Raw genomic sequence first — 17,951 nt, 5'->3', positions numbered from 1 at the left:
CACCCCCTCAGCCACCCCGCGCACCTCCCGGGGCGGGGCCGTAGCCTCACGGACGGGCCGCTGCGATGCGAATGACGGTAGAGGAACAATCTGGTTCTTTTTTAAGCGCTGCCCCTCAGCGCTGCCGCTCCTCGCGCCCGAAAGCAGCCGCGGCCCTTAAACACACTAAAAACAGCAGCTCACACATCACCCCTTCCCTCACGCGGGCGCCATCTTGGGCCGGGACGCGGGCGGTCGCCGCCATGGCGCGGGGGGTGATGGGAAAAGCGCCTGGGAAACAGGACAACAAAAGCGCTTCTCGGGGGGCGGAGGGGCCGCAGCGGCGGTCGGGACCGGGGGTCGGTGACAGGGCCGGTATCGGGGCCGGTTCCGAGGACCCACGGGGGGATCGGTGTGACGGGGCCGGGGCGGGCGGTGCTCTGCCCGCGCCGGGGGCGGGGCTGAGGGGCAGCGGGCGTTTCCCATCGGGCCTTGCGGCGGCGCGGCGCGGGCTGCGGGAATGAGGTAAAGGCGGGCGGGGCGCGCGGCAGGAAGCGGCGAGCGGAGCGCGGCGACCGGGCCCATGGCGGACACGGCGGTGAGGGGCAGCCGCGAGCGGCGGCCGGGCCGGGAACAGCGCGGGGGCGAGGGCGGCACCGAGGGCCGGGGTGGGAGAGTAACGGAAACAGGTGGGGCCGGGGCGGGGGGAGCCGAGGTCGGGCAGGGCCCGGGGAGGGGGACGGACGCTGGGCCTTGCCGGGGGCCGGAGCGGCCGCGCCCGCCGGGCCTGGGCTTTGCGGCCGCTCCGGGCACGTGTGGCCGCTCGGGCCCGGCCCCTGCACCCGCCTTGGCCGTTCCCCGGCATGAGGGAGCCCGGGCGACCCGGGATCTTTCGGGTAGTCCTCCTGTCCGTTTCCCTCCTTTCTTCTCCCCCTCTTCCCGCCCCTCCCCCGGGCCCGGGCCGGACCCCTCGTGTCTCGCCAGTTGCTCACGTGCTTCTATCGCGGCAGGGCGGGATCGTGTCGTGATAACGGGATCCACGTTCTCGTGTGCCTGCTGTGAATTGTGCATTTCTCATGGTCTGTGTAATTATTTGCTCAGGCGCAGAACGCGTGATGAATGACCATGCGGGATGTGCTACTTGCACACATGGATACAATGTATAAAAGTTTGGCTAACATTTCCTTTTTTTTTTTAAACAGATGTGACGTAATTCCTTTCTTTTTTTGCTGGAACGCTTGGGATATTAAATTGGCGATAGCTTGTGTGATGTTGTTGATACAACTAGATTTTATTTTGCACAATTTTTTACTTAATTTTCCCTTGGCCCCCTCTTTTTTCTCTTGTTTACTATTTAGTAAAAATAGACTGCTTTATTTCTGTTGCTTTATGCACACGTGGTGTATACCTACTCTGTGAAGGACATTGTGAATAGAGCCTGTAAGAGTGGACTCTTCCATTTGTAAAGTAAAAATATTATTTAAATGTCTTGTATGTGTAGACTCTTTTTCCTTTCTGTTGCTTCAGCAGCAACAAAAAAACCCCAAACACAAATCAGTTCCCTAGACCTGAGATAGCTGTTCTGTGGCTTTGTTAAACTTGCATATGAATCTCCCTCCTAGGCTTGTTCTGAGTGCTTCTTAGCAGTCCCTATGTATGAAGTACTAGAGATTTTATCGTTTACCTGCTAGTCACAGTAGTAAAAACCATTCTTAAGCTTAATGAATGTTCTGACAGATTCCTAAACAGCTTAAATAGGAAGTATTATTTTGGCCATTTACCTGTAACCTAAAGTTCCTTGAGGAGTCTAAAAGCAAGAAACGTAAATTATTTTATGACTATTACAGCTGTGCCTCAAAGAATCTTTGTTTGTGTTGACTGTGGGTGATTCTAATACATAAGAAAGAATGGTGAACTCGGGATGCAATGTGTCCCTTAAGCTGGGTTTAGGTGGATGTTGTGTGGGTTTTTTTCTAATTTTCCCATTAACAATGGGTCATTAGGCACTCAGAAATAGTAGGGTGTTAGTAGCATAAAACACATTACATAGAAAAAACTGTTGATGAAATTGTTTTTCCATAACCCAGAGCTATTACTCCAAGGCCAAGCCTCTGCACAATTCATGAGTGGTAGGATTAAAACACCTAGCACTGCATGAGCACCTTTTTGTTTCTTAGTGTGCCTGTATGTTGACTTGGAAGTCATTTGTTTTCAGGTATAATCATATTTCTTTATTTTATGGGATATTACAGTTATTAAGATCTAATTGCTGAAAAGTTTTAAACACAGATGTCAGTACTTCAGGGTTGGGGTACATAGCAAGTTTGTGTTTTCTTTTTTTCTCCTCAGGAGGCACACGAGGATCATGATACTTCTGCTGAGAATGCAGATGACTCTAACCATGATCCTCAGTTTGAGCCCATAGTTTCCCTTCCAGAGCAAGAAATAAAAACTCTGGAAGAGGATGAGGAAGAGCTCTTTAAGATGTGAGTAGAATACTTTTCACTATTATCTGAGTGTTCATTAGGCTTAAACTTGACAGAGTTTATAAAAACTGCAGAACTTGCAGCAATCTCTGTATGAAGGCTGATCTGGTTGGTCTGCACTGTGATGGCAGACATTGAGGGGGGGGTCATTGATGTTGCCCCAAGAAAATGAAGTCTGGAACCACAGAAGGGAGCTGATAGTGTGAATCTGGCTTTAGCATTGTTTGCATAAAAGAAGACAACAACTTAAGTAATAATTATTGAAGTTGTGATCACAGAATATGAAACAAGTGTCTTGGGAGGAAGGAAATGAGGTGTATGTGGCGTTGCTGCCATGCATCCCTGGGTAAAGGGTGATGTACAAGGTGCTGAAATAATAAAAGCAACAGCTGCAGTATTGGGGCATTTGTGGCAGTTCCTGTCTGTTGTCTTCAACACAGTTTATCCTTAGATTATGCTTATTGTCAAATCAGGATGGCTGGATCTGCCTGAAGAAAAATGTAGTCTTAGGGCTTAAGGATTTTGAATTTGATCCCTGATCTGCTGGCTTGAAATAGCTTTAAAAATTATGCTTTTGCTTAATCACACAATGGTTTTCCACATCTGGAAGAGAGATTTCAGTTCTCCTTGTACAGATTCTGATAATAACTGAAGTGGTGGTCAGTTTCTGACAGGTAGTGTGGTCAACTCTGGCTATAGAAAAACCTGTTAATTAGTTACCCGAGTTTAAAAGTTTGCCTACACCAAATATGTTTGTCATCCCCTAAGAGTGTCCAGAACCTGTTGAATTTTAGTACAATTATTACATAACTCCTAATATTTGATTATTAGATTTTAATTCATCATATCAATTTCTGAATGTGTATATTGAAGCAGAACAGGGGATCTTATTAAAGGAATTGTTTCCTTCTTGTGTGTGGCTTTTAAAAAGACCTGTGCTGTTTGGTCAGGTGTGATATTTTAATCCATCAGGCTAATTGAATGTTCTGTTCTGCTCTCCAAGGCGAGCGAAGCTCTTCCGGTTTGCATCAGAGAATGACCTTCCAGAATGGAAAGAGCGAGGAACTGGTGATGTGAAACTCCTGAAACACAAGGAGAAGGGAACCATTCGCCTCCTCATGAGGAGGGATAAAACCCTCAAAATCTGTGCAAACCATTACAGTATGTTATACATTTCTATACTTGATTTTAAAAATAAGCTTGTGGAATTTAAGTGTGGTTGTTTCTTGCTCTTCGTACAAAGCTTCAGGCATCAAAAACCATGAGGGGTTATTTTTATTAATGGAAGGAAGCTGGAGGTTTTTTCTTTTAGAGTCTGATAGTGCTGTAAGACTAACAAAAGTCACTTCAAAATTTAACTGTGATAGACAGGCATTATGTGATTGCTTCCAGTGTGTGTGTGTACTTTATTTTAATGATTAATAGTGTAGAACATGTAGGCCTTAATACTGCTCAAAATAAGAATTGAATGTATGCTAGATCACTTTTGTAAAAGAGTGAGAAAAACCATGATGTAATAATTTACTACTTTAGGCTAAATGTCTGAATTTCCAAAACCAATCCTTAACCATCAGAAAACAGAGGCTAAGGTGCTAACAAGTCTGAGTCTGCCTTTCTCTGCTTGTGAAATAAACTAAAATGAATGTGCTATTTTGGGCTGACTCATTCAAAAAAGAATCCTCTTTGAATTAAAAAAACCTAAAGAGCAAGACAGACTTGAAAGTCAGCACAACTTGCAACAAGTAGACCAGTTTGCTGATGCTTTGCTTGCTTTGCTGATACTCAGATTTTTATATGAGGAATCTATAGTGTTCTGTGGAATTAAACTACATTTAGATAATTTGAAATGAGATGTAGCTTAATGCAAACCTCAGTAATGCCACCAACCAGCAGGAATAAACCTTTTGTTTAGGGAAATAAATGTTGCACATAGAAAAACAGAGTTGGTGAATTTATAGTATTCATATCAAAAGTTGTTTAGGTTTTTTTTCCTGGAGAAGCTGCTCTCCATGTAGATTTGTTTATTGAATTTATGCTGACTCACAGTCAGACAGAAGAGCTCTCTTCATTTTTGCAAAGCATTAAATGGAGTAAAATGTAGTTTCATCTCTAGATGTTAAAAATGCAGGGAAGGGAGTAGACTCTTCAGATTTTCCTGAACTAGACAGGGCCCAAGGAGAAAAAAGCCCTGCTTAGACTTTGCATGTCTGTAATGTAAGAAGTCTTAAAGGACTGTGGGAAGTAACATTTCAACTTCTCCAGTCAGTCAGGTGAGGTAATTGTAGTGTCTTGGAGGGACAGGGCCCCATTTACTGGGAGGGAGCAAGCAGATTGAAAAGGCAATGTGTACACTTTGCAGCACCACAGAATTCTGTAATACCTTGTAGTACAGCTTTAAACTGATGGCAGAGGTAATTAACCTGATGACTAATTGAAGGAAAAATGCTTTTTAAAATGAATTTTGGTAGTAGTTTTGGTGTGCAGAAGAAGAATGAGTGTTGTTTGTCTGTCTGGATGCCTTTTCCTTCTAAATCATTTGTCTGTACTGCAGAGCTGTGCTCAGTGACTGCATCTCTTAGTATCACAATCATCTGTTTTAAGCAAAAATTGAATCTAACTCTTTTTCCTAACAGTAGTGAATCCAGCATCCTCTCAAACAGTAATGGCTTTGCATAATTTTATTTGACAATGTAAGGAAAAATATATTTGAACATCACTGTCTTGTATTCATCCCCAAATGATTCTGTGTCAAGTGCTTTATGTAACCATCACAGCCCCTTTTCTCTGAGACTCATGGAGGCTGGTGTGGAAAACATTTGCTGTTGTGCTCTGTACATCTTGGAACGCTTTCCTTTCAGTCACACCCTTGATGGAGCTGAAGCCCAACGCTGGGAGCGACAGGGCGTGGGTCTGGAACACACACGCGGACTTTGCCGACGAGTGCCCCAAGCCCGAACTTCTGGCAATCCGATTTCTAAACGCAGAGAGTGAGTGCAGGGGCACTGAGCTTACACTGGTTGTAACCTGTCATGTCACCCTGCTTGTTTAAATGCTGCTCTAGACCATTGCTGGAGATGTATCTCACCCCTGCACCGTAGTGTTAGCTAATTAATTCTTTAGCTGAGAGAAGCCTGTTAATCACTGAACCTTATCTGTTGACAAACAGTGTAGTAATTAGGTCTGCAGTAATATTTGTACAGGTTTTTTTTCTGCCCTAGGCATTTCTTAACCTAAGCCATTTCATGTAAGTGCTGTGCCAATTAGAATAAAACTACAGGCAGTTAAGAGACTCACATACAGCTTACTTTCATGTAATTCAGGTGCTCAGTTGTAGTTAAGATTAGATTTTTGCATTAGAAACAAGGAAATCCTGACCTGATATTTCTGGCCCGTCTGCATTAGCAGAATATCTGGGTTGGTTTTTCTTTTTTTTAATGAAGTATGTAGTATCTTTTGTTTTATTAAATGGAACCCTCAATGAAAAGTGCAAGTCAGACCCATCATACTAGTTAGTGGGTTTTTCTGGAGTGACTACAGTGAGTACCAGAAAAGTAACTCTAATAATGGATCAGCTAGGATTAAATCAAAGAAGTGTTTGGAGGCAGAGGGAGTTTATGTTGTGTTGTTTTGTTGTTGGGTTGGGTTTTTTTTTAAGGAGCAAAATGAAAAAGTGTTGCATTTCTTGCTTTACAATTTGCCACACAAATTTAGTGTTGTAGCCTCCTTTTCTCCTTACATACTTGATGAATCATAAAGTGGTTGAGTATTTTAAAATTTGATGGATTGGACTACATCAGGAAAGAACTTAGTATATCTTGCCCTTTGCCTTAAGTCTCCAGTGTCATTTTCTTTAGCCAAATAAACCTTTCTGGTCCACCTGCTTAGTGCTTGCTTCATGATCAAGTAGGAAGTGAAGGGGCAACTATTTGCTAATCTCTAAAAAGTCTTTCTCTCCTTCTGGTAGAGGCTGTTCAGTTTATTGAATGTTCTGTCTTGAGGGAATAGTCCTTCCCTCCTCTTTGCCCTTTGCAGAACTGACTAAGCAGATGTCAGGTGAACAGACCCAGGTTTGTCCTTCAGGTGTCTCTCCTGTTTGAGACACTGGAAAAGGAATCGATACAAACACTTCCTGGACTGGTTACTGTGTCTCAGAATTCCTGTGGGGCAACAGTGACCTCCTGTGGTCAGCCAGACCAGCCTGGAATGCCAGGCTGGTACTGCCTTGCTCATTGTGGTGTCAGGAAGCTCCTTGCCCAGGCCCTTTTTGCTTGTATTCCTTGTGTAGAGACATTATTGGAATTTGATCAGCTGCTTGCAGTGGTTGTTGAATCGAGTGGTGGCTTGGACCAGAAGGTAATGAAGATTATGCATTGTTGGCTCTTAGAGTGAGGAGTAGCCCTCAGGTACACAGTCTGAATGCTGTCCTGGAGAAACAGGCATTCTCTTCCTGGAGAAACAGGCATTCTCTTCCTGGAGAAACAGGCATTCTCTTCCTGGAGAAACAGGCATTCTCTTCCTGGAGAAACAGGCATTCTCTTCCTTTGCTGATGCTAAGAACCCCCAGTTATGGTCAGGTTGTGGAAGACTCTTGGGGTGTAACACAGCTGGCAAGTGTAGCAGTTCAAAGCTGATCTTCAGTCTTTTGCATGGAGTTGTATTAGCAGTCTCTGACATCATATTCCTATTCCTTTAGGCTACAGACAGCTGGGAGTTGCAATAACTACAAAACAGCTCCTGCTGGCATTACATTTTGAATATTTTGCAAAATAAGCTGCTCTAGTAACTTGCTGGAGAAGATGAGTTGCTTTTGCACAAAGATGTGATTGAAGAATTTTGCATCTTGTATGATTTATTAGATTACTTCATAAGTCCCTACAAATTTTGTTAACACAAAGCTTCCCCTAGGGTATCTTTCCTCAAGATTAGAACTATTCAATGTTGTGAGGCAGTAAAAGTAATGAAAAAATATTTTATCTTCACCGAAACAGATGCACAGAAATTCAAGGCAAAATTTGAAGAATGCAGGAATGAAGTAGGCAAGACAGCAAAGAAAGGTAAGGTGGTCTCAGTGTACTTGGTGCCATTTCTGAGCTGGGTGAGTGGTTCCAGTAGCCTGGAGTGTTGTGTTCCAGCAGACTCACTCTGTGCTGAACTGCAGCCTTCAGTTCAGGTGCTTTTCTGTCTGCAAGAGTAAGAGCTCACAGGAGTGACGATGGCCTTCTTTGCTGTGGAAGGCTGTTACAGTTGCTGTTGGGACATGGCTGCTTTGGAATGGCTCTCAAGGAAATGTTTATGGCTTATGGTAAACAAATGAGCTGTGAACACTGCAACCACTGTGCTCTTTCTTCCTTCCAGGTCCCTTTCCCAAATTTGCAAATGTATAGTCATGCAGGTTTAATATTTAATGTTTTTCATAGTTGTTAGTGTGTGTGAGGTTGTTCACAAGTCTCTAACAGATTATTGCACCTCCCTTTAGAATTGCCTTTGTGATGAGGTATGTCACCATGTAAATAAAATAAACATTTCTATTTTTCCTAAATACAGACTACCAGTGGTCTGCAGTCAGCATTCTTCAAGATATTATTTAGATTGGAGTTTACCAGTCATAGGAATTCCTATGCCCTAATTTCAGACTGGGGAACTTGACTTTGGTTTTTTTGGTTAAGATGCCAAGAAACAAAGGGCTTGTCTGGATACTTTATTGGTAGCAGCACAGCTGGCCAGATGCTACACATTCCTCAGTCCCTGTGATTAAGCCCTTGTGTAGTGATTAATGTATATGAGTGGTGTTACTTGAAATCTGACAACTGAAGTAATTACCAGAGGAAAAGAAATGGAATGAGTCACTCCAGTGGTCAGTGAAGAATATCTTCATTTTTGTCCAATACCAGGTGTCTCTCCCCACCCCCTTCACCCTCTACTTCTTTACTCTTTCTAACAGGAAAATCCATTACTGCTTGTATGTAATACCTTTCCTAACCAATCTTTTAGCAGGCACAGACAAAAATGATAGTGCTGATAAAGTTGCTGAAAAACTAGAAGAGCTTTCTGTAAAGGAAGAGAGCAAAGAATCTGAGAAGAAAGAGACCAAGGAAAAAACTGAAGAAAAGCAATAAAATCATCCTGGGCCTTGCAGTTTTTCCTTTACTTTTTTCTTTTTTAAATTTTTTTTCTTTTTTTCTTTTTTTTTGTTTTGTTTTGTTTGGTTATTTTTTTAATTTTTACAAGGGACTTTATATGGAACTGCATTCAACATTCACATTGTTTTTTCTAGGCTTTTGCCCTTTGGAAGGTGTCTTCAGAAAAATTCATTCCCCAGTCATGAAAATGTACTGTGCTAACTTTCTTTTCCATAGTGGAAACACTTATTTACAGTCATCCAAAAGAGTGAATAAAACAAACTTGAAAACAGCATCAGGGGACAGAACTGAGTTTTCTGTATACTGTAAAGGCTTCTGAATACACTTGTTTAATTGAGCTACATATCAGCATTCCTGTGGATTAAGTAGGTTAATAGACTTTGTCAGCAGGGAAGATTAGGATTGCATTTGTGTTTCTTATCTGGCTTCTAAATTGTAATCTAACAGACCTTTCACACCTGCTGCTGTGTGTACTGAGCAGGGAATGTGCCTGTGCTTCTTGAAACACAACAGACTTCTGGGATCAGGCAATAAGAGCATTCCTGACACACTGCTGCTGCTGATCCATCAGAAAATAAAGGTGATGGTGAAAGATCCATGGTGAAAATAAAGGTGGGGGACAAAATTTCTTGTGTCAGATTTGAGAAGCATTTTCTTCTCACAAGATGAAGTCTGTGCTTCCCCCCTGCCCCAAATTTTAATTTTACAGAGGCTTGATTCTAGCAGAAAGCTCCTGCTGTTGTCCCAGATCTTCCATGGTGCTGTTTGCTGACTGAAGGCAGCTGCAGCAGCCTGTTATGCTGAGGGGTGTGCAAAGGAATCTCAACTGTTTGAGTACCTTCCTGAGAGATTCCCCTTGCCAGCAGATTGTTGTAGTCTCAAGAATGTACAGGTCTCAAATGTAGAAGCTTTTTTCCCAGGGCTTTGGAGCTCGTGTTTTTACGAACTGGAGGAGTTTTGAACTTCTCAGATGTTTGGTAGGAAGGCTGTCCTTGGAGAGCAGCAGGCTGCAATTCACTTTGGAACAGTTAATTATGGTGCACATGCTTTGAGGGACACCCTCCTTGCCAGAATGGGCAAATTGGTCAAATCTCTTCCCTGCAAATGTTTTTTGTTTATCCAATTTCAAATTAGTGCTAGAGAGTAAGAAAAGAAACGATAGTAAGCAATAAAATCAACACAATTAAGTCTGGTAGATAAATTGAAGTTTGTTGTTAAACACTAATACAAGGATTGTGTTAGGAATAGAGATAAAATTTTATAATAGTTTCCAAAATAATTATGAGAACTGGACAGAACTTGCTAAACTGTAAGACTTGAATGATGTTAACATGGGATAGCAAGACCTTTTTGTCTTCATGAAGAGGCTTTTAACTCAGTCAGGTTCTGCAGTCTACCTAAGGAAAATATATTTTTAAAAAATAAATCATGTCTTTCTTCTTAGCACTGCCTTTTGATGCTACAGTGAATGAGTTTTAAATCTGGAACTGTAATTAAGGTACTCACTTCATTCAAACAAAATAATTCCTTTGGTGTTTTGCACGTTCCCCTTCAACTACAGCAGATATCAAAAGTCTGTTAATTAACTAAGATGGTTGAAAGGCAAAATAAAATGCTCTTTAGTGTTTCTGGTTTGGAAGTAACAAGACAAAGCTATTTTGAAGTGTTTAACATTTGAATGTAAAAGCCAAATCTTTTATCCATGAATCACTGTAAATGAGCTGATAACGTCAAACTGTGTCTAAATTGATAGAAATGACTTAAAAATTTCAAAATAAACTTAAATTTTCATTTAAAGGATTTGCTTTTTATTTTGAGAACTCTTACTGGGAATGCATTTTTAGTCTGCAGGGGTAAAGTGATGAAGGCAGCAGAATGGGTGAGTTGCATTCCACTGTCAAACATTGTACAAAAGGGAGGGGGCAGCACCTGAATGGTTTAATTTGTCTTTATATTAGTTATTGATGACTCCTGCTTTATGTTACTACCCTCTCTTCTTCCCCTCTTACTTCAGCATGCTTAAATGACTTCAAGATGTTTCCATTCTTGTTTAGGTTTAACTGATCTGTGTTCACAGTTCATGGATTGCAACAATCCTTGCAAGTCTTCAGTCTCAAAGAGCAAAGTTAAAAAGAGACCACTCAGTAAAATAATTTCTCTGGGTAACATTTGGCTGAAGAATGTTTTAGTCCTCTAAACTAAAGGATGGCCATTCAATGTTCTGGTCACTTTAGCTGTTCTACACATTAAAAAGCAGTAAGTATTTTTAAAGTTATCTCAGTGAAATAAGGCTTGCTGTTTTGTGCTAGTCACTCTAATAGTTTAACTTGCCTATAGGTTGACTGCCAAGTGAAGATTTTTTAAAAGTCATTTTTTATAAAGAAGGAAAATACAACAGGGCTAATAAAGCATTGTTGGGTGCTAAAGTCTGCAATTCATACAAATTTTCTGCTTGCTTCAGGTATAGAAAGATACTATATAGCCAGGCTTACTGATCCAGTCTGGTGGTACAAACGGTTTTGTGTGTATTTGCTGAATGGATGAATGTCTGAGGACTCCTGAGTGATAAATTCAACTTTAAAATTGTTACATTTTGACAAGCATCAAAATAGTATACATGTAACAGCAAGTTCAGGTCTTAAAGAAGTCTACTTACAGAAAATAATTCAAACTAGTTCCCTCTAGATCTCATGTTAATTATTTTGAAGACTGCACTAATCTGTTGGGGTTTTTTCTCCAGGAATAAGTTTTCTAAATGTCTCATTCACAGATTGCAAACGCTCCCAATTTGTTGTGTTTTCAACACTAAATGTTGATTCCCCCCCTCATATAATAAGGTAGCTTGTATCAAATGCAAGTTCTCAGTGATACCAAAACATCAGAAAATTAAAATTCTTCTCAACACTATGCAGATAGGAGAATGTTGTAGATTCTTAATGTTGATGCAGCATGCCCAAGGACTACCTGCATGTAAAGGGAAATAATATGAGTCTGGGTAGTTCTTGGGATTTTGTTGCTCCTGTTGTTACCAGTTTGAGTGTTGTGTCCTCTGGTGGATGCTGTGTGTGGCTCACAATGAGTTGTGCTGAACTCTGATGTCCCTCAGCAGTGCTGGGCCTTGAGCTGCTCCACCTCAGTGCATTCCTTCAAATAGCTCAGTGAAAAACTTGAATGTTACTGGAAACCTTTCTCTAAAGAAAAGATTCCAAATCAGAGTCAGAAAACTCAGCTTGACTCCTTAGTAATATTAAATTGCACCTATTTATGTAGAAATGGAGACAATGGTGGAGATTACATTCCAAACTGCCCTGCTGGTTTTGATCTCTACAAATTGCCATTGGCTTTCAGTGCAGAGCCTTTACAGAGTGGGTGATTATTTAAACAACCTCAAACCTCTCAGTTAACTTCCCATTGCTGTCTTTATTTATGCCCTCCTGTTCCCAGGACACCCATCTGTCCTGGCTACTCCAGGTTTGTAGCAAGCTGTATTTCCTGAGGTATCCATGGCAAGCCAGTGTTTTAATTTTGATTAGCCAAACTAATTTCAAAGTGTTTTTACATTGCTGAGGTCACGTGTAAACTTACACTAGTTCAGTGAAGTGAGCTGTGTATAAAGGATTTTGTTTTATTTTATGATGGTTTATTCAGGGTCTACTTTAAAGGTTTTCCTAATTAAATTTAGTTAGAATTACTCTTTAAAATAGAAAGAAGAGGAATTACCAACTTTTTACCAACCTTAACTAAATCTTTGACAATGTATCATTTTCAGAGTAATGAGCTAAGGAAAACTTAACTGCAACAGATCAGAATTATTTTGCTTGAGGAAGAAAAGCTTGAAGTAATGAGCTGTAGAGTGGATTCCACATGTAAGTGATTTCTCAGACTCTAGTTTGTGTGAAAACAAGGTGCTTCTCAAGTAAGCAGCTTGTGTAAGTAAGAATAAGGAACTAAATACTGAGGTTGTGAAAACTGACAAGCACAGGAGCAAAAATCTTCCTAATATTTAAAAGCTGAGATCTACAGCTATGCATCAGATTTTGTGACCACTATATTTTTATAATATGCAGATTTAGGTATACAATATCTTTGTCCACTTAAGTCACATTAGACACCAACCACTGACTTAAGACCTGTTCATGTTTTTAAGACTTGTCAAACTAGTTTGCTGTAGTCTAGTGAAAATGCAACCTACATCAGATCCATAAATAAGTTACATTTGTAGAAATGCACTTTTTTAGGTATTAATGGTGCAGGTAATGTTTGTGGGGTGCATTTTCTGTCACAGCAATATAATGTTTCAAGTACAAAGAAGGTACTAGCACAAATCTGGATTAGATATTGCATACAGCAAATTTCTTTTATTTTGTGGAAGGTGTTTGACTACCACAAATATTTCATCAACTTTACAGTCTTAAACATGTTTCCAACTTCCAAACTGGGAAAGTCCAACTCATTGTTTATCAGTCTTGACTGTACAAATTTACATCAGCTGGTTCACTGTACTGTAGATATGAACTGTTGTATCATGATGTGTAATTTACTTACAACCTAAGAGAGAGGCTAACAGTGTCATGAGCTCTTGCCTATTCATGTTGTGCTGGCTGGCCTCATTTCAAGTAGTTTAAATTTCATCATTTTCTAATGCTTTTTTCCATAAAAGCAATTATGGCTATTGTAAGCATCAACAAAGATGGATTGGACATGAAAATGACTGAATATTTTGTGTGCTTGGAGGATATTTCTCAAGACTATTCTAACAGGTATAATTAAAGTTACATTGCTTCATATAAATAGTGCTTATCAGTTTTAACATCTTGTTTGCTGGTCTATGAACACTGTTGGCTTGCAGAGTTTCAGCAGCATCATTTACAGTGATATTTCATTTAGGGGAGGAGAATTGCACTTTACTAATGGTTTTAAAGAGGATGGTTAGTGAATCTTTAAAACTGCTTGGATGCCTACCTCATTCTGATGTAAACAGTTTTTTCTGGGGATTGTTTAGGAATCAATATGCAGAGTTACTAAAGTCTCATAGTAAATGCAAATTGACATCCCCATCACTGCTGTTGGGAAATACACCAGATCTGTTCTGAGCAAATGCCATCCCACAAAAAATATCTATTGGAATCATCTAGAAAATTTTGTCATAAATCTGTTAAGGCTACTGAGAAGTCATTATTAGGCAATACTTTCTTGATTTATCTGGTAAAATATGAACAACTAAATTAAAGTTGTCATAAAAAAGTTCCAGTGGGTAACTTACTAGGCCTGGCTTGTACCCAGAACTGTCTGGCCCTTGCTTGGACTTTTGGCAGCACTGTGCAGCACAAGATGATGCAGGTTTCTCTGGTCTGAACACTAAATTTGAGGGGAAAACCAGCTTTTATTAAACAGCAAATTTGTGATCCTTGAGGGCTCTCCAAATGACCCTGAACAGTTTGCAGGTCATCAGTACTACATGGGCTGGCAACAACATTTGTAGTTGTAGTAAGAAAATGCAGTAAGAAAAGTAGAATTATTTATTGTGGTCACTGTTAAATGGCAACAGCAAATTCAAGCTAGGAGCTAACTTGCAAGTGACCAATAAAATATTCCAGGGATATTCAGTATTTTCAAGTACACAAAATAAAATAATTTTCTTAATCATGAAGCTAAGATTTCCAGCTAAAATTAGTGCTGTGACTTGATATGAAAATTGCATGGCTTTCAGGCTTTCTTGATTCTTGCTCTGTTGGAAGTTTCCTTTCATTTTACCAGCTCTGAGAGGGGTACCCTGCCATGTGGCTCCAACACAGCTTCTGTGGTTGGCCCTTCTTCCTTTGGGGTAAAACCTCAGAGTAAAATCTTGCAAGAAGACTTGCAATTACTAGCCATGCTCTGCCAGATTATTTTTAGATTGTTCTTTGTAGCTGTGTTTGTTCTTTGTCATTAAATCTTTCCCTAACTCATGCTGCCATTGCTGTTTACCTCAGTGCTGCCAAAGTCTTCTGGCACACTAATAAGGTAGTGTGAATCCAGAAACTGCAGTCCTTGAAATAAAGGTGTTCCAGGAGAGCAATTCTGAGCCATGCCTGTTCTGCCTTAGTCAAGTCCTCCTCAGACATCCTTAGTGTTTGACAGGTAAAGTCATCTGACTGCTTTAAATACTCTTGGCTTGTAAGAACAAGATTGAGTGTTGCTCAGCAGTGCTTTGTGCTGGCTTCAAAACAGAGCGTTCTTGGGAACTGGAGTGTTAGTGGGAAGGAAATGAGGTGAGCTGTGGGAACTCTTGGACACAAAATTACAGAAAATTACTGCTTTGTGATAGGTAATCTACAATGTGCACCAGAAAAAAGCAATCCCAAAGCCCAATTCAGCATAACACTGTAGCCTTGTACCATGGAATGTCTCAGCCCCCTTTTGGAAATGCTGGGTCTGCTTGACTGCTCAGCACAGGTGTCATGATCCACAGGATGATTGTGCAGCCCAAACCTGGCTGGCACTGTGATCTTCAAGATCTGTTCAGATTGGAGATGCACCTCTTGTTGCTATGAAAGGTACAATTCTTTGTGTCCTGATAACTCACAGTTATCTTTAGTCTCCCTCTAGAGAAGTGTTATGTGATTGGGATATTAAAAAAACCAAAGTTGCTTGCTGCTGAGAGCTTCCTTTCAGAACAGGAATGGCTTGAAAGATTGGCCCAACAAATGGGGGCTGATACAGCAAGATTGGATCAGCATCAGTGTGTCAGAGTGATGAAGGGAAAACCATTCTGAGGAGTGGAATGAGCAGAAGTGCTGAATCCTTCCCACTTGCAAAGCTGTCTTTGAGAAGCAGACTTTCTAGAGAGGAAAGAGTCCTTAGGGGAAAATACAATTGAAAATAATGAGGTGCAGAGGAGGCATAGTCTCCTTAAGAATAACTCCACAATTCACATGAGGGAATGTTACTGTCCCAGAAAGGCTTCATCTTTAAAAAGAAGAAATTTAAATAAATCATCAGACTCCAGATATGTATCTTAAAATGAACTTGTGCCTATTGCTTCCCAGCTCATGCTAGAAACTTGACAGGATGCTTTTGTGGCTCACCTAGAAAGGAAACTTGCAGGTCCATGCTAAAAATGCAGATATGACTGTCACTTGGGAGGGAACTTTTACTATTTTTCAAGACCTAAAAAAATTTATTTGAGTAAATCTCATGCTGTCCATTACAGGACATTCACCCAACTTCATAAACAGTCTATAATGTTGCTTAGGATAACATTTTCTAGATTAAAATAAAAATATCACTAGAAAATTATTCAGAGTTTTGTTTGCAACTAAAATTCTTTACCCAGACTGTGTCTTGAGTGGGAAGGAGGAAGACGATTAAACTGATGTAAGTGATGAACTTACCTCTCTGCTTTTGTCAAGTAAGTGGTGCTAAACTAACTTGTGGCCCAGAGCCTTAGGTGTGCTCCTGAAATGGATCTTCCAGCCCGGTTTTTGTTGAAAAGAGACCCAGTTGATTCCCTGGAGCCCACTCAGCAATGCACATCAGACCTGGTAAGTGGAGGTGATGGGGAGATTTGCTTCCCAGCTGTGCCTTTGATCTGATTTAAAATGCTCATGTAGCTGCACCTGAAGCCTTTCAGCTTCGTATGCCGAGCCTGGTTCTGCATAAAATTGTTGACCTTTTGATTAGTTACAGGGGGTTTGAGAATAATTAATTCCAGTAAGCTGGCATGACAAGGAGTAGTGAAGCATAGGAAACATTCAGTCCCCCCATGCAAAAATAACTTTAGGTAGATGTTTTCTTTCCTGTTCCTTAAAAATCTAAGTCTGGAGATGATTTTAAGTTACCTTGTGGCTTTAGTCCCTTTTGGATTAGACCTTTTTTTTTTTTTTTTTTTTGTGAAGCAGGGCAGTTGCAGTTGTTAGCAAAAGCTGAGATTTTACATGGCCATATATCCTCAGGCTGGAACTTGCTGGCTTTGCTTTTGTTAAAGCTGACGCTCAAAATTTGGGTTTTGGTTTGGTTTGTGGTTGTGGGGGTATTTTTCTACAAACTGCAAAGTTGAGGACCCTTACAGATTTTTGGTTGGGTTTTACTTGTTCTGTTCTTAAGACTTCTAAGACTGTGGAACTAATCAAGTCTCTGAAAATGAGAAATTATAAATGCCCTTTCTGAGCAGCACTGCAGTGCACTTGCCTTCTAGGGCAAGCTTTCTTTTAACAACACCCAGCAGATGCTGCAAATGTGGCTTTTGTGTTAGGCAGGGGTTACTTTATCTGCATGTTGGCAGCTGCAGAAAAGGGATTAGCTGAGAAAGAAAGCAGGAGGGAGGGAGCAGGATGTATGCAGCTCCTGGTCTTGATTTCTAAACTTCCAAGTGGCCTTGAACTCTTCCCATCGGAGGGTTTCCCTGAGACAGGCGAGCTGCTGGGTGGTGTCCCCGAGTGTGAACAGAGGAGCCATTCTCACTGCTCTTGGGAAAGCTGATTCGGTGAACTTTCTGTTGTTACCTTAAATTACCTCTTCTGTCTGCCTCCTGATGCTAATGGATAGATTTAAAAGAGCAGAGTATAGTGTAATTTCAGTTATACTCAGTTATGGATCTTGGAATCAGCTAAATTTGGCAGAGTGCAGCAGTTCCCTTAATGCTGTGGCTCTGGGTGTAGCAGAATGAAAAGTAGGGTTTATTCCCTAATGAGCACGGCAGGATTCGCTTGCAGCTGGCCCCGTCCTGCAGGGCCCCGCTCGGCGCCGCTGCCTGCGCGGACCCCGCAGCGCTCCGCGGGTTCTGCGGCGGTGCCGCGTCCGCAGCCCCCTCTAGAGCCCCGCTCTTCAGGGAGCTGCTACAGGAGCTTCGGCGTCCCACACAGCGCCCTGTGGAGCTCACTGCATTGCCATTTTTCTTTTCGGGGGGGAGGGGGTTGTCTTGTAGAAATAATAGAATTGGGGCCCCCCGTCCTCAGGGGGTGCCCCGCTGCGGGCAGCCCCAGCAGCCGCGGCTCGGCCGCCCTTCCGCGGGGCTGAGCTGGCTGCGCGCCCCGCTCCCATCTCCCCGCAGCGCTACCTTAAGGGGCTGGTTGACATCAGCCGAGTGGGCTGGGCGGTGTGGGTGGGATTTCCTGTGCTGGAGGTCAGCTGCTCCCGTCCCTCTCCCGTCCCTCCCAGCCGCCCGGGTCCCGCTCTCCCTGCGCCGGAGGGACCCGCATCCTCCCGGCTCCCTCCTCTCGGGTTGGATTTACATAGTGATGTGTAAACTACAGGATGCCCAGCAGCACTGGAAAGAGGTTTAAACCTACGAAATACATCCCGGTCTCCACAGCAGCTGCCTTATTAGTGGGTTCGACTACTTTATTTTTTGTTTTCACGTAAGTAC

At 41.7% G+C, this 17,951-nt stretch overlaps 2 protein-coding genes and 1 non-coding gene across 8 annotated transcripts in view; all 3 read left to right on the top strand.

Moving 5' to 3' along the window:
* Positions 1 to 65: 65 nt before the first annotated feature.
* RANBP1 (RAN binding protein 1) lies at positions 66 to 10,402 on the top strand. Of its 2 annotated transcripts, none has more exons than XM_077188027.1 (6): positions 66 to 338; positions 2,329 to 2,465; positions 3,469 to 3,626; positions 5,324 to 5,452; positions 7,454 to 7,519; positions 8,457 to 10,402. In XM_077188027.1, the coding sequence occupies exons 1-6, from the start codon at positions 66 to 68 to the stop codon at positions 8,579 to 8,581; spliced, it is 888 nt and encodes a 295-aa protein (XP_077044142.1). In that variant the 3' UTR covers positions 8,582 to 10,402. The 2 variants fall into 2 exon arrangements, with proteins under 2 accessions (XP_077044142.1, XP_054501676.1); XM_054645701.2 differs by lacking the exon at positions 66 to 338 and adding an exon at positions 436 to 577.
* On the top strand, positions 7,597 to 7,728 carry LOC129128687 (small nucleolar RNA SNORA77). Its single transcript, XR_008535329.1, has one exon. It is a non-coding gene; the product is annotated as a small nucleolar RNA SNORA77 (small nucleolar RNA).
* A 116-nt stretch (positions 10,403 to 10,518) lies between the features above and the next one.
* Positions 10,519 to 17,951, top strand: part of ZDHHC8 (zDHHC palmitoyltransferase 8) — a 119,063-nt gene continuing 111,630 nt past the window's right edge. For 4 of the 5 annotated variants that reach the window (XR_013184684.1, XR_013184683.1, XR_013184685.1 and 1 more), the window contains exon 1: positions 17,686 to 17,943. Coding sequence is in view for 2 of the 5 variants with exons in the window: in XM_077188025.1 (XP_077044140.1) it covers positions 17,840 to 17,943 (104 nt within the window). In the remaining 3 variants the exon portion in view is untranslated. Of the gene's footprint in view, positions 12,472 to 17,685; positions 17,944 to 17,951 lie in introns of those variants that run through there. The other variant, XM_077188026.1, reaches the window with a different exon arrangement.

This window comes from Agelaius phoeniceus, chromosome 18 (assembly GCF_051311805.1).
Source record: "Agelaius phoeniceus isolate bAgePho1 chromosome 18, bAgePho1.hap1, whole genome shotgun sequence".
NCBI lineage: Eukaryota > Metazoa > Chordata > Aves > Passeriformes > Icteridae > Agelaius > Agelaius phoeniceus.
This window is presented reverse-complemented; position numbering and strand designations above follow the sequence as displayed.